This window comes from Aquila chrysaetos, chromosome 26 (genome assembly GCF_900496995.4).
Source record: "Aquila chrysaetos chrysaetos chromosome 26, bAquChr1.4, whole genome shotgun sequence".
NCBI lineage: Eukaryota > Metazoa > Chordata > Aves > Accipitriformes > Accipitridae > Aquila > Aquila chrysaetos.
In genome coordinates this window covers 10,620,838-10,636,676 of record NC_044029.1, presented here as the reverse complement: position 1 = coordinate 10,636,676, position 15,839 = coordinate 10,620,838, and the positions used below count along the sequence as shown (strand labels likewise).

The 15,839-nt window shown below is 41.5% G+C and overlaps 2 protein-coding genes across 3 annotated transcripts; one reads left to right on the top strand and one right to left on the bottom strand.

The window, feature by feature from the left end:
• Positions 1-4,823: 4,823 nt before the first annotated feature.
• On the bottom strand, positions 4,824-9,069 carry LOC121232638 (translation initiation factor IF-2-like). The gene is made up of 2 exons (XM_041120426.1): positions 8,569-9,069; positions 4,824-5,240 (listed from the first exon to the last, which is right to left on the bottom strand). Exons 1-2 carry the CDS (start codon positions 9,067-9,069, stop codon positions 5,220-5,222), a joined length of 522 nt encoding a protein of 173 aa, XP_040976360.1. The 3' UTR covers positions 4,824-5,219.
• RPS16 (ribosomal protein S16) lies at positions 8,865-12,424 on the top strand. 2 transcript variants are annotated; one of them, XM_030002949.2, is made up of 6 exons: positions 8,870-8,970; positions 9,059-9,115; positions 9,922-10,023; positions 10,796-10,892; positions 12,046-12,093; positions 12,227-12,424. In XM_030002949.2, exons 2-6 carry the CDS (start codon positions 9,068-9,070, stop codon positions 12,370-12,372), a joined length of 441 nt encoding a protein of 146 aa, XP_029858809.1. In that variant the 5' UTR covers positions 8,870-8,970; positions 9,059-9,067; the 3' UTR covers positions 12,373-12,424. The 2 variants fall into 2 exon arrangements, with proteins under 2 accessions (XP_040976459.1, XP_029858809.1); XM_041120525.1 differs by lacking the exons at positions 12,046-12,093; positions 12,227-12,424 and having other exon boundaries at positions 8,865-8,970; positions 10,365-10,867.
• Positions 12,425-15,839: the final 3,415 nt, after the last annotated feature.

Sequence of the window (15,839 nt, the reverse complement as noted above, 5' to 3'; positions counted from 1 at the left end):
GCCAAACTCAGGGATTCCCATGGAGCCCAGAGCAGCATCTGACCTACAGAAGTGAAACATCCAAGCTGCCTGTTAGAGCATGAAGGGTCATGTACAAAGCATGCATATCTCACACTGTGAGAGGTGTCTTGCTTTGGCAAGGCATTATTATTTCTCTAGTGTCTATTCAATGTCTGTATTCAATAAATAGAGGAAATTTTTACTTCATTTCTTCTACAGTTTGAAATGCATATGGGTCTCCTATTCTGTAGGGAAACTATAATTTCTGTGCTGATGTGCTCAGTGGTTTGGTTTTTTTTTTTCCCCAGCTCAGTTTTTTCTCATATTGAGATATTGTACTTTTTCCTTGATTTTGATTGCCATAAAATTAAATAAGTTACTTAGATTTTTAAAAATACATATTTTCCTTTTGTTGTAGTTCATAGATGCAATGCTAGTACCATCATTTCTATGATATTTATTTTGGAAAGATAATACATTCCAGAAAAAATCATGAGGTGGTCTTTCTAACATTTAGATCAGTCATAACCCTTAAAGGACACTTTTATAAAACCAATAGCTGAAGAAGAATATGGATAAGATGAAATTTTCAGCAAAGCTGAAATTTGGATGGAATGTAAATAGGAAGAGAGTGCAGAACGGATCTCTGTTGAAGAGTTGTTTACAATTTAGGTGTGATTCTTTGTAAGGAATGGATGATAAAAGTTCATGCATCTGGTTTTTTTTAAACTACATTAAGAAAGTCACCAAAGCAATTTCTTTTGCTTCTTAATCTGCTAATCACAATATATGTGTCACTACACCACACCTACGTTAATATTGTGGAAATACACTTTCCAGAAATACTTTTTTCTAAGATCAGCAAGAAGCTATAGGTAGCACCATCAGAAAAAAACCAAACAAACAAACAAACAAAAAAAACTGGGTCAAAAGCTCCTGTAAAATGATGATATAAACACTCAAAAAAGAGTTGTGTTAAGACACTATAGATGATAAGCTGCTATGACTGCTGCATTGCTGGAGGCTACTGCCTGAGCAGCAGAGCTGGTGTAAGGTTTTTAGCCTAAGATGTCGACTTTGCATTGAAATAAACTGGAATCCACCTATTGTTTGCCATTCTGTCAGAGAACTGACCCCCACCAGACAGGGCAACAGTTTCTTGGAGCGTCCGAAGCACAGCTGAATGAGGACAGATGACAATTCACAAAACAGGGCATTTCAAGGGACCTTGAGATTTTAACAGGATTTGATGAAGCAGATTTTAAAAGAGAAGGAAAAGTTGGTATGCATATACTTAACAGTTAAGACAAATGTGTTTTCTGGGTTTGCAGTAAAACTAAAACCAAAGGACTAGAAGGTCAGCGTGGTTAACTTCATAGATCCTGAAAAGCAGAGTTAGTTCCTAGTTGAAACCCACCAGTAACAGTCTATAGTCTCTCTCTTACTTTACTCTATGAGTGGTCAACTCCTGTGTTACATTTCATCTTCCTTAGAAACTAAATTCTTCTGAGCAAGGACTGTATCTTCCTATGCAGTTTTATGACATGTAACAAAAGCTGTTTATAATCCTCACTAAAGCCTTTGGATGCTACTGCAGTAAAAAGAAGAAACACCATGTACAAGAGCAGCCAACGAGTATCCCAATGATGTAATTATGATGGTATTTCTATCAAAAGGACAATGGACTACTTGATGAGACTTCCATTTGTATGAATGTTCCAGTCCATCATCATAGGACACGTATATAATTCTTTTACTTTGTGTGCAAAACCTTCTCTAGAAGAACAAAGTACCTCACTAAATGTGAACTTTGTCTGCATAAATAAAACCATCTGGTTTGATGTCTAACCATCTGGTTTGTCTAAAGTTTATAGTCTCCTGAGTGTTATTCACAGGCCCACATATGATCAAGCCTCCACCGACATTTTTATTTGGTAAAAGCTTTCCCACAGCACTTTATTTTTTCTATCTGTTTTTGATCTTGTAAAAAAAAGTCATTTTAATACGTGTGTTGTAATACTGCATGTGTTTGTGTTTCTGTGAACTGTGTGTAGATCTCCTAGTGGGTGGATATTACGGGCTAGATTCTCTTGGGAACAGTGGAGGAAAGAACTACAAAAGAGCCATTTGGAGATACCAGACCCTACGACTTCTTCACCACTGTCCCTGAACAAAGGGCTAGGTGAGGATGGACAGATTACGTTAAAATGCATCAGCTATTAACATGTAACAAGGCATTGAGAACTGACCTCTGTCTCAGTTCAAGAGCTACAGCTGGTAACAGGCAACAACCACTTTGTCAATCCTACACGGGATGGGGACTCTGCTGGGTTTGACAGTTCCATGATTCCTGGCAGCACGCAGTGTCCAGATAACCTAGCCGTATTCAGCCCTGTGTGAATAAAATGTATAATTATTTTCACTTAACGCTACAAGCTAGACAGTCACTACATTTCTGCTCGCTCTCTCTGCTGTATAAACACAAGATTTTCCATCCGGAGCCCTTACAAAGCCTTGCCAAAAGGGTTCATTCTCCTTCAGAGTTCAACTGCTCCAGTTTCTGGAGAAAATGTCTCAGTTCCCTGGTAGGTCAGTAAGTACACAGCAGTTCACGAGCTCTGATACTTCTGCCTTATCTGCCCTCTTACCACAGGCAATGGAAAATGTTTCACTTGAAACAACAAACAGATTCAAAATCAGAAATAGAAATGACCTCAGTAGAGATTAATATTAACTTCACAGAAACCTACATCTTTCTGCTCTAAACCACGATTGATGTTTCAGCAAATTAAACATGTGCATAATTAATAGTCTATTTCTGCAGTCAGTAACAATAATCACATTTTTTCATCTACCTAGAAGGTAGCAACTTTCTGTATGCGTTACATCAAAAGTGAGATTTAAAGACAAATGTAAACTTACAGATCATGGAGTGCGATACCGTATTTGTAATATGAGCATAACTAAACCAACTGGGGCAAAAATCCTGTATTTTAAAGATGTGCAAAATAGGTGCCCATTTTAATGGTCACTCTTCCCCAGATTTCTTTAACACAGAAAAGTAGAAAGGATCCCAACAGGCCTGTGGAAGCTAAGACCCAGGACAACTTTCTCTGCAGAAGAGTTGAGAGAGGGCAGCTGGATCCCACTGGACCCTGCTGTGTTTAGTTTCTAAAAAAGGGAACTAAACTGAGCAGCAGCCTCCAGGGGCAGCAAAATACAGCAGGAAGCTTGGAGAAGCCATTCTGTTCTAAAAAAATAATTGTTTCATGTACATGATTCTATTTACTTGTTAGCTTATTTGTCTATCTCGGGGGTACTGCGTTGTTGCCCGGTCAGCTTCTTACAGCTTTGATTCCTGTTGACATATGTAAGTGTGAGTGTATGAGCTCACGCACACATACTTAAGAGCAGCTTCTGTGGATGTACAGGAGAAGAGTTTTCAGTAATTCTAATTTACTGTTAATAAATTTCACTAAAGCGTTGTATACTGCAACAGAGGTCAAACAAAGATGAAGTCATATTCCAAATCTAAGTCCTAGACTTCTAGATTTTATCCTTTAATATATGGACAGATTCTAAAATGAGCAGTTAATAACACTATCACTTTCCAGCTAAACTATGTTAACTGATAATATGAATTTCCAGCGATTGTAAATGGGATGCACGTTGTAAATTTAAGTCACATTTTTCAGATTCTAGCAGCAAGTCAGGTAACAGAGCTAAAACAATGAGCCTTAATGTCTGTCTATATATTCAAATCCAAGATGGGCTTTGTATTTCTTTTGTTTATTGTACTGAAAGAGCTATCCCATTCATTCAAAACTAAAGTTGAGACAATCATTAATTGTGATTTTTGCCAAGTACCGATGTTAAAGGTGGGTCCTGAGTAACCTATAGTATTGCTAATTATTTACGTGTAATGAATTTTAGTGTGAATATGCCTATCACTGTCTCAATTTCTACATTACAAATTGGCTTGTTTTCAATCTCAATGTGACATTGACATTTATGATCTGCAAATGGGAGTCAGTATTCACACCAGTCAGGATAATCCATATCCTTATGTTCCAGAGCTTATGCTATAGAGTTTCCTTAAAGAAGGATAATTAAATCAAAAATTTTGCTTTAGATTTTAAATATTTTCTTAGGGAAAAATATTTATTAATATGAAAATCTTGTGTGATCCTTATTTGTTTTCAGAACATATTTCCAAGAGCTGGGAATATTTGTTTTCTGGCATGCATCAAACATTTTTCCATTGGTCACAGCATTCTTGCACTAATTGAGTTTAGAAAACTCTTCAGCTGCTGCCTGAATGAATACGATCTGTGAAAAGCAAGCATCAGAAATAATGGGATCCATTAGCTAATTACACTTTATCATCAAACATGCATCAGTTGCAAAATGTAATATGAGAACTATATTCTGGTATCCCAGCTCTTTCAGATTGTAAGAGCTGTCATAAAAAAAGCACGTCCGTATCTTCTTTCCTGAAATACTGCATACTTCTCAGTGAAGGAACCCACTGATTTTCAAAAGGTATAAATCTGTACAAGACAGAAGCCTTCTGAAGCGTATAAAGATGATTTTGCTGTCTGAAGTAAAAACTTCAGGGAATATGCTTTGTTTATCATGCATGAAATATGAACAAATCTTTGCTCTGGTTAAAATCATCCACTCTGCTAAAAAAACCCTACAATGTATAATCCAATGGTAAATTGGGACGTTTAGGTACAAGGCGTGGATTTTTTTTTTAAATGTTATTATGGACTAGGTAGAAGAAATGTTTCTTCATACTTCCCCTAAGCGCCCTTTACTTTTACAATGATTTTTTTTTTTATTTTCTATGACAACATACATAGAAGTAACTGACCATAATTTGCCATAGCTCTCACCTTTCTATTAATGCTTCAGATAATACAGGAGGAAGATAATCTCACTTATTCTCACACTATTTTTCCATGGAGAGCACTGTCTCTCCTTTAAATAGGAAGAAATTTAGAGTCACATTACAGCTGGCCTTGTTAACATATTGACCTTGACTCTTTGTTGCCTTACACTCTCGGTAGCTACATACCTCTGTGTTAAGTGGAAGCTAAAATGCCATCCTCTTGGAATGTTTACCTTTTGAACTTACATGTGAATTTGATTTGAAAGATGACAAGGTCCAAGTGGAGAATGAAGATCATGATTTCACATGGAAGTCCAGTCACTTGCTACTTTAAATTCCAAACTACCTAAAATTCCAGAAAAAAAACCCCACACAAACACATAAATAGCAAAAATCTTCAATAGATTTGACTCCTGAATAGGGATGCCAAACAAAATCTCTGTTAGCACTCAGGTAACAAATAAGTATACATTTAAAATTCACTGGTTGCACTACATCAGGCTGACAGTATTGGTGGGCAGTGGAGTGACACACAGGTTTTGTACTGCAGTTTTCCATACGCTCCACACTGGCAAATTTCCAAATGAACAGATTGGGTGCTGCTCCGCTCAGCCCAGCTCACTGACTCTGCTTAGTCCACCTTTGCCCATCTCCTGCCATTCCCTTCCTGCCCTCCTCCCCATGGAGCCATGTTACCTACACAACATTTGTGCTCCTGTCACAAAGTGAGGAAACAATTGGAGACATCGTCGGAGACATTCCCCTATAGCGCTGTGCCCTGCTGCCATACCCTAGCTGTTTCCAGCAAACTGACAGAGCAGCAGTGCATGTGCCTGGTCTGTGGGAGGAGAGTAGGTCACAGCAACATCTTACACCACAGCGTGCAATGAGGTCAAAGCAGCTCCAGTGGAAGAGGTCAGGCAGTGAGAGACTCTCAATCCCTTAAAGCCTCACTAAACACCATGTAAAAGATTTAGTAGTTGTAAGATACTTGCTGGTACAAAGATACACAAGAGATCATCTGTTAGTACAGTACAGAATCGCTGTGAAATCAAGGACTTAGACTTGAGTCAAATCCACCTATTTTTCCTCCTGCTAGGAATTAATAAAAACACCCTATCGAGATGGGTTCAAACCTGTCAGCTTTCTCTTGAAATGCTCTTTCTGGTAAGAGTGGTTTACCAGAAAATATGCCTTAATTTCTCTGGGCCCGGTTATTCACTGTTTTGCATGCCATGTAACTCTTCACGCTGGTGCAAAGTAAGGTTAAAACAAACAAAAAAAAAGGCTGCCAAACAAGTGCCTTCCATTCCACAGGTGCAATTATTTTACAAATAAAAAGGAAGTGAAGACAAGAGTTTGTAGGTGGTGCTTGGAGATTCTTACTATGTTATTCTTTTTGAAATCAGAAATATGTTACTATTTTAAAGTATTCTGTGCTCAGTAAAACTAAGTAGTGATATTGTTGGACTTTTCTTAAAAGTATAGTATCTTACCCGAGGGTTTTTTCCCATTCTGGTATCTTTCTTTTTGTTTCTTTTGTATATGGTGGTATTTATGATCTAATTCTCTCTTCCCATGTTACAGCTTAATTTCTGTGGTAGGTGGTTTCTAAATGCCTTTTAGCTCCTATTCCCATTTTTATGCTAGAAAGCAAAGGAAACAAGCAGCACAAAGCCTTTAACCTTATCTTCCAGGCAACACTATCAATATTTGTTGGTTATCTTCTTATTTTGCTAACAGAAAGATAAATGTGTGTAGGCATATCACTGGTTTTATTCCTCCTTCTAGGAGGAATGTTTTTAGTTCCAGGAAGAACACGCGGCAGATGAACACCCAAATGAGGATGAATTTTGAAGGACGTTAAGAAAGCATGCTCCCAAAATGTAAGCTTTATACAAGCAGACTTTTGAAAACCCCCTATTTAATAGCATACTTGGTATTAAAACACAGGTCTTCATTAGCAGACCTCAGATAATGCCCACAAAAGGAACAGACTTAGACTTGCTTTCTTTTCCTTTCAAAGTGCCCTGAACACCCAACAAAACTCAGTTACTAATGGCTCACCTTTGGGTTGATCGTAAGTCTTAGTTGAACCTTTTTGTCTAACTGGGTTAATTAGGTATTATGTTTTCTCTTTTTCACCTAAATAAAGGTTTTGTAATGTCTAATATTTCAGCTCGTGTAGCTGCTTTCATTATGCAAGTAAAAGATTTATCTTATACAGAGCAACCTATTTTCACCAAATCTGTACAAGCTAAATTGGTTTTGAAAATTTCACTCTTCTGTGAAAACTAACTGAAATTGGCCAACAGGCTGGCAACCATTCCCCTTCCCCGGTGATGGGGAAAGAGTGGCTGATAGACACGTGTGACTGCATAAACACTGTTCCTTAGGAAACAGCCTTAAAAAAAAAAAAAAAAAAAATCACTTTCCAGGTCACATGTTAAAGCTTTGTACAATTGGGGGTTTGAGATGTGCTAAATCTTACACGTTCTGCACAGTACTATTCACTTGAATAGAACTAATCATTCAAATTGCATAAAGCTAAGTGCTTGTTTAAATCCTCACATGACTGATGACTAATGTTCAGTATTGAAAATCCTGTCCAAAGACAAAGGAACTGATTGTTTCATTTGAGCAGTCAACCTTCTAATTAATCATAGTAATTTAAATCTCTATCGTTTAAAACTTCTGAGAAGCATGACCTTGCTTCATCGATAGATTCTGCTTTTGTCCTGGAAATGTTTGCGTACCGAATACCAAGCCTTAGAAGTAAAATATTTTCAGTCTGAAAGTGACTTAAATTCCATGTTTTATGACAGATATTAAGGAAAACAGAGATAAAAGCTCAAATTGATGGTGCTCCGTGGACACCCTGAATCTAAAGAGAACTCCTCGACTTGCTCTTACACATAATGGTCGCTGACTATTCAAGTGGGTATAAACAATTGCCTGAATATGCCTCATCATACAACGCCAGAATAGAATACAGGTTTTAATGCTTCAACCTCTCCAGCAGTTTACCAAACTTTAAAACTAAAAAAGCTTTGTAGTTTGTACTGCTGCATCTCAATATTCACAGAATGACTGTAAGCCTCTTGGGGAAGGCATCGTTTTGTCCTCTTTATACCAGAAGCCCAGCTGGGTTCTGCTTGTCACTGGGATACCTGACAGAAGGTCCGCTATGGTGTCAACACTGGATGTGTCACAAGTAACGGACGATGAAGCCTCTCGCGGGCTGTGCATCCTCGCTCTCCCTCTCAAGAAGTCCTTCAAGCTGCTGTAATCCATGCCAGAGCTCGGGCAGTGAGTGAGCCCCCTCCCCAGCCCCACTCTATAACCTCACCCGTTTGAGCCGGGGCTGCCCTTCTCTTCCCGGGGAGAGGCAGAGCCGCGGCGGGACATCCCCGACCTGCCAGGTGGAAAAGCGGCAACATTAAGCCTGCGTGCAAGCTTCAGGGGACAGAAGCTGGTTTCTGGAAGGGGGACAAGGCCTACCCACCGCTTACGGAGTCTGAGGGGACTGCGGCCCTTCACACCACAAGGTAAACGCGAGGTAATTCTGTGTGCGGCCAAAGTTACTTTAAAAAAAAACACAACAAAACAACACAGAGCGAAGCGGGGAGGCGGGAAAATACGGGGTGACCCCACACCGCCGCGCCGAGCCTTACAGAAGCTCCGGTCGGGTCCGGTCCACCCCATTTAACCCTGCCCAGCACCCACCCAGCCGCTCCGGCCGGCCTGCCGCAGGGCCCAGGGGCCGCGCCTCCCGGCCGGTGAGGAGACGGCAGGCACAGCCCCTCCAGAAGGAGCCGGAGAGGCAGAGACTGAGGCGCGGCCCCTCCGCCGGGCCTCGCCATCGTCCCTCCGGCCCCAGGGACGGCGGTTAACGGAAGGCGGTCGCCCGGCGCTGCCGTAAAGCGCGGCCGGACGGAGGAGCGGAGAGGGGCGGGCGGCGCACGCTCTCTGTCGCACTGCCGGAAGACGGTGTTGCGCTTTGCGGCGCGGGCGCCCCTGAGAAGAGGCTGGGAAGCCCCGTTCGGCCTTTTCCCGGTGCCGCCGCTGAGGGGAGGGTGAGTGTCCGGCGGGCTCCGGTCTCGGCCGCCCCGTTCGCGCCCTGCTCCGCCGGCAGCGCTAACGCCGCCTCCCTCTCTCTTGCAGGAGACAGTCATGCCGGCCAAGGGTCCCCTGCAGAGCGTCCAGGTCTTCGGGCGGAAGGTGAGGCCGGGGCGCAAGGCCCGCTCCGTTCTCCTCCCTCTCGGGCTGGGCCGCGCCTTGTGGCCTTACGCGCTCGGGGTCCCTCGGCCCCAGCTCGGGAGCGGCGGCGGTTCCTCGCCGGGGCCGTGTTGGTGGGGGCCTGCGGTGGCGAGGCCTGCGCGGCAGCCCCACGTGTCCCGGTCCGAAGGTGGCGGAGCGCGCCGTGTCCTCGGCGGACGCGGGGGGGTGTGGGGGAAGGATTTGGTCTCGTTGGGAGTGGGCCCGGGACTTCGGGGTCGGAGATCTGCCCGGCTCGCTCGGGAGCGGCCGCCGCTGTCGTCTCCAGGCCACTGGGGCCCGGATCGTCGTTGCCGGTGGCCGACAGCCGTGTTAATGAGGTGGTGGTGGGGAAGATGAAGCTCGTACTGTGGGCATCCAGTGGCTCGAGTTAATTCTAGGGGAAGATGAAGTTTGTGCTGCGGGGATCCAGTGGCTCGAGTTAATTCTAAGTAACAGGCTGTTGTGAGGAAATGAGCCGCAAAAATACCGTGTTGCAGAATGGAGAGGGCACCTTTTCCTCATTTATAACTAAATCTTACGCGTGACTATATGGTATTTTAAACTGTAAATTAAATATAATTTTATTAAGATGGTGCCTTCATACTTCGAGTGAATGCCTGGGAACATAAGGAGTGGTACTGTTTTGTGTAGTGTGAGACACTAACCTTGGGCATAGGACTACGATTTTTAGGTTGTTAAATAGAAATTCACTTCACACCGCTAGTGCAAAAGTGAAATGCTGCACTAATACACATTTGGATTTTTAGAAAACAGCAACTGCTGTTGCCCACTGCAAGAGAGGAAATGGCCTCATTAAGGTGAATGGAAGACCTCTGGAAATGATTGAGCCCAGAACTCTGCAGTATAAAGTAAGCATCTGCCCAGCCTCCCCCTGCCCCCACTTTATGTGTTAAAAAAACCTTTATATGCATAATTGATTGGGGATGGAGAAGAGTTGCTTGCCTTACTGGCAGTACTAAATTTTTGGTTGTGTGTTACCTGATCACCTAAAATGTAGACACTGTTACAAAAATTCAGAAAACTGTCCTTCTGTGATTGCCTCGTTGGGAAGGGTGAGCTTTTTTCTTAACTGGATTCATGTATGTTAATGTAATTATGTGAAGTATTTTCAGCACTTCACATCCATTTTCTAAATTGAAATGGATGACTTAAACCCCTCCTTTTTAAAAGGTTGTTTAGGACTTAATAGCTGTTTGAACACTGCTTAGAGAATCTAAAACTGACTAGAGAACTAAAAAGTATAATAGTGGAGAAAACCACCTACAAATTACTTCAGGTCTTCAATTTAATAAACTTGATTTATTTTTCTGATGTAGTTAATGGCATTGTACTTAGAACTATTGCCTTGCTCTTAATTCCTGTGTGCATATGCTTTGCTATTAAGATTTCTGAAACTTTAAAAAAAAAATAATTCAAGACTTCAGTAAATATTTTATAACAGCAGTAGTAAATGTTAAAGAGCTCTGCAAGAGATGTAGTTAATTTGGGCGTGCGCTTGTAAAATCAAGGCTCTGTTTTTCAGAACATTCAATAACTTCACTTTTGGTAAACCTACTACAAGCTCTGATCTTTGTAGTTTCTGATCACAAATGAATTTTCTTTCTGTGTTTTGTTTTCCAGCTGCTTGAACCTGTCCTCCTCCTGGGGAAGGAACGGTTTGCTGGGGTTGACATCAGAGTCCGTGTAAAGGGTGGTGGCCATGTAGCACAAATCTACGGTATGATTTTTGGTGGGATCTCTGGTGTGGGCTAGAACGGGTCAAGCCACATATTTTAAGAGGCTTGAGTTTAGAATAGTAACTTGCGCATCTCGATGTTCTGTTTCTTTTTCCACTGCACAAATGCAGTTTTTCCTAAGCCTTATTGGTTATATTTTATATGCAAAGCTGTAACATCTGGAGTGAGTTGAGTGAAGTAAATTGATGAAGTTTTGAGGAAATGTGAGGAAATGATCTGTGTGTCTTGCAGTGTGACAGGACAGTTCCAGTGCAGCTGGGCACAAAGATTTTGGGAGGGGAAAAGGGAAGTTATCACTAGAAGTTATGTGTTTAGTTGTAAATTTCCACGTTGTTCAGAAGCATCTTTCAGCTGACCTGCAAAGCTAGGCAGTTCTTTTCCCTTGCAGAGAAGATTGAGAACATACTTGCATTAGTTGTTGATAGGGTTGCTCTTTACAAATGATAGATTTGTTCTGCTGTTTCAGTTTGGGTATAGGTTAATGAAGCGGAGCTGAAGCTGCATAAAGAGCAGAGACATGTTTCAGTCTCAAAGTTGATTGCATTAATTTTTCAGAAAATTCAGATTTTCATCAAAATCCTGATCTTGATGTTCTGGCAGATAACAGGCTAACAACATCTTTACATTTACTCCCATACTCCTGGTTTGAGTTCTGACTACTGTGTTACTATGCTACAGGCTTGTTTTATTGAGGTGTGCCAGAAGAACTGCTCATACTGTCCTGTTGTCCCTTTTGCCTCCTTAGTGTTTGAACACACTGATCAGTTTTGTCCTTGTTGAAAAGTACAGCTGCTTCAGAGGATTGTTTCTAAGGATTTTGAAAGTTGACTGCTCAGTAGAGGATGAACCTATGTTAGTACTCGGGAGAGAAGGTGATCAGACTGCCCTCGTACAATTCCTTGGCTAGCTGGCAGTTGTCAAATCAACACATGAACTGTGGGTGGCCTCTTGGCATGGATTTCTTCAGATTTGCCAAAGTAAAGGTCATGTGGGGTATGTGGGAGGGGAGATTAAGGAGGGAAAGGACAATTTGGCAGAAAACAAGACAGCAAGTGTCTCAGGTAACTGGCACTTTGTGTTTAAGTTTTAAATACATTTGCAATCCTTACTGATCCATTATCTTTTTTTTAACAGCTATCCGTCAAGCTATTTCCAAAGCATTGGTGGCTTACTATCAAAAGTGTGAGTTGTTTTGATTATTGTATTAGCCTTGAGTGGAAATGTATGGCTTCTGGTAGTTTTGGTGCAAAAAATGTTAATATGGATTTGTTGCATGTGAAACTTCTTGAACTGAAGTTTTGGTTTTTTTAAACAGATGTTGATGAAGCTTCTAAGAAAGAGATCAAGGATATTCTCATCCAGTATGATAGGACTCTGCTGGTTGCAGATCCTCGCCGTTGTGAATCCAAGAAATTTGGAGGACCTGGTGCTCGTGCGCGCTACCAGAAGTCTTACCGTTAAAATACTTCTACGGTCATGTGACAGTCAATAAACATAAAGAGAATTTGATAAATTTCATGTTTCTAAATTGCATTTTTCTGTGTGGGTAAATAGATTTTTCACTGTGTGTTAACTTAAGATTGATACACAGGTTGATCGGTATTAAAGTAAAATCAGAGGGCTGTGGGCAGTTCTCTTTTATCCCTTCTAGTAAGTAAGTCTAGATAGATATGGTCTTGGGAATAAAGAAAAGCTTTCTCCTGTTAAGTGTGTGGTTATCAGAACATAAAGAAGGCTTGCATCCTATTTTTTTGTGAGTACATGTGAGTGTAGCAGTTCATTAAAGCAGAGTTCAGTCTGTGCCTTTCTGGTAAATCTAAACAAACGTGGACCTCTTCCAGTACCTGGATGGCCACTCTTCCTGGTGTTTGAACCAATGTGAGTAGCCTGTGTTCTTCCCATGTGAAAATGTCTGAGCCTGGTTACAGACTTAGTCCGTAATGCATACGAGCGTGGATCTGATTCCTAGCTGGTAATTTCTGTATCGTGTGTTATGTGACTTGCTTTAATACGCCGTCCTAGTGTAATGCAGCGCATTAAGCATCTTTCTGCGTATACTTCTGCACTGGCAGTTCGTGTTCTTGCGAAGGACTTCTGTTTTCCTTGTATATTTATCTGAAATACCACACTGAGAGTGAAGTTCTGAACACCACTATGGAGTATTATATGGTAATGAGTATTGTCCCATCTGCATGAACTGCTTTTGTTTGTGCTTGCGTAGTGGTTAGTGGCAAGGAGTTTATCCCCTTGAGGATAACTCCCTCAACGTAGTGCTCCAGTGGGTATTCAGGTGGCTCTTCTAATGTTTGTATTTAAAGTTTATGTCAAAACCAAAGTAATTATGGGGGCGGGGGAGGGAGGTTTATTGAACTCTTGCCATACCAGATAATACAGAGGCAGAGTTCTGGATTAGTATGTCTAAATGTAGGGAACTTTTTTTTAAATAACAAACCCCATATATTCTGTTTCAAACTAGTATTTTGTAAATGTAAAACATAAGGATTTTGTGTTACATATAAGATTGGGTCTAAATGATTCATCCTTCAACCACAAGTTCATGCAGTATACACACAGAGGGATGTAGACCTGGAGAACAACATTAAGTGATTTAATTAAAAAAAAAAAAAAAGGAAAGATCCCTTTGGAAGCCAGATGGTTGCTTACGTCATGAGCTAGGTGAGGCAATTTGAAGGCCTTAGGGAAGTAAGTGGGAAAAACCAGGAGCTGAAAATACAACAGTAATTTTCAAAGATCTAGCTAGGGTGTGTGTGCATTAAACCTGAAAAGAAACGTTGGAGAAGTTGCAGTTTCTCGTCCATTGAAACTGAAGATTTTTGTTCTGGAAGTGATCTCCCGGGGACAAAGAGGAAGAGTAAAGTTGTGAGTAAGGCATGGGCTGTGCCAGCAAAAGGCTGTTGGAGAGGCTGGTTCTGTCCCTCGGATGAGTTGCAAGTAATTGAGTGAGGCTTGGATATGAGCTCACCCAAGAGGCGTGGGCACAGCCCTGGACTGTTCCCTATGTTTGAAAAGCAGTTTGGAGAGGAACTAGAGGAAACGGGAGACTAAGCAACTGAGAGCCTTGCTTCTGATGTATTGCTCTCTAAGCGTGGTATTTTTGTGTCTGTCGTACGCCAATACTGAAAGGGTTACAAGGAGCACGTTGATACTTGAGATTTTTGTTGGGCTTTCTATTAATGAGGTATTTGTTCTCTCACTTTTTTAATGGTAGGTCATTTCAGTGTGCTCGGTCAACATGAAGTTAAACCAGCTTCCTTTGCGAGTTGGGTTGGAGAATTGGAAAGAATAGTACAGTTTTGCCCTTTTGCTCTAGTTAAGGGAAACAGGTGCTCATGGCTTTTTATAGATGTTAATATTTGTTATGGTCTCTTTGCTTCTTCAGTAGAAAGGTATTTAAGGCATCTTCACTGAAGTGTAGTTATTCAAGAGTTAAATGCCTAACTTGAACAAATTCCTTCTGAAAAGGAATTCATCCATCCATCTCCCATTTTAGCTGTCAGGGTGTGCCACAAAATCCTGCATTACATGACCTGAATAGAAGTAGAACGCTCTTATTCAAACCCCTCACGCTCCTACTGAAGTGGAGGGGACTGTTGTATATTCTATCACCAAATTACATACCGGGATTTTTTGTCTTACCCTAAGTGAACGAGTTACTCTATTCCAGGTACTTGCTGTCTCTTTGGCAAGATGCATGGTTTGTGTTCCTCAGTCCCCCTCTTCTGCACCCTCAGATCTGACCCGTTTCTTGTCCAGTGAGTTCCTCGGAGTTTCTATCTTGTAGTAGAGTTGCTCACAAATTATTCTAGCTCTTGGGCTGGTGAAAACTGCGATGTTCTGCCTTCTAGCCTGGCTTTCTAAGGAAAAGATGCTATGCAGGGCTGACTTCAACTTGATAGATGTTAATTAGCTTCAGCTGAGGAAAAATAAGCCTTTTAGTTGTTTGGCTTGTTTGGTGACTGAAAAGCAATGGCTCGCTCATTGCTTAGGAAATGTGTACTGGTTTGCCAGTTGGCACATATGTACCCTATGCTGTGGCTTGTCCAAAACTGATTGTCGCCTAGTTGTTAGAGCAGTTGGATGCAGGGAAAAAGGAAGGACACAAAGTTACTGTGGTGTGAAACTCAGGGAGGCAGGGGGAGACGCAATACCTGATGCCAGTAACTTTAGGGGTAGATTTCACAGTTATGGGGAAATCTGATGTATTAGTTTTTCTGCCCACAGAACAGCTTGTAACAATTGGGGATTTTTGTTTTGCTGTTCTTTTATAGAAAGGCTGAAAATAAACCCCGCATTGCTACTAATATATCCAGAGATGATATCTGCATGTCATTTTTTCAACCAAAAGGCCCTTAGCATAATAAAAATGCTTGAACTGAACTCTGATCCTATAAAAATGCCCCATTAATCCTGTAAAGTGATGTCATCCCCACAGACTTGCTTTCTAAATGAGAAATGTTCATGGTATCGGGCTGGTGTCTGCCTGGGTGGCTGAAGATTTTTATTCTAAATGGTTTCTTACTGATCACCCACTAGAGGGCTTAACTTCATTGGGGAAGTGTAACTACTGTGAACTTTGAAGGTGTAAGCAGAAAACCTGTTCATAAAAATGTTTCCTTTCCTGATGTCCTGATTCTGCAGCGATGGCAATCAAGCTCCTGTTGTTGAGCATCCGCCCTGGCCAGAGAAACATTTCAGCAGAGAAATAGTAACAGTTTGATCTTCAAGCCCCTAGTGAGGTTCTTGAGCAGCTGTGAAGGTGGTTCCTGGAAAAGAAGAAATGCCCCTAACCTCGTATTGTCCAGCTTTTTCATTAGTTTCACTGATGCTAATCCTTAGGAAGCTCAGGTGCACACATCAAAATGTGGTCTCACTCGAATTCTTCATTGAAAATGCCCATTCAATGAAGG

Bases quoted from the DNA above. Each gene is read 5' to 3' on its own strand.
- RPS16 (XM_030002949.2), top strand. From the start codon at position 9,068: ATGCCGGCCAAGGGTCCCCTGCAGAGCGTCCAGGTCTTCGGGCGGAAG. The intron at 9,116-9,921 runs GTGAGGCCGGGG...TTGGATTTTTAG, and splicing joins TCCAGGTCTTCGGGCGGAAG to AAAACAGCAACTGCTGTTGC. The intron at 12,094-12,226 runs GTGAGTTGTTTT...TTTTTTAAACAG, and splicing joins GGTGGCTTACTATCAAAAGT to ATGTTGATGAAGCTTCTAAG.
- LOC121232638 (XM_041120426.1), bottom strand. From the start codon at position 9,069: ATGACTGTCTCCTGCAAGAGAGAGGGAGGCGGCGTTAGCGCTGCCGGC. The intron at 5,241-8,568 runs GTAAGGCTCGGC...CTGGAATTTTAG, and splicing joins CGGACCCGACCGGAGCTTCT to GTAGTTTGGAATTTAAAGTA.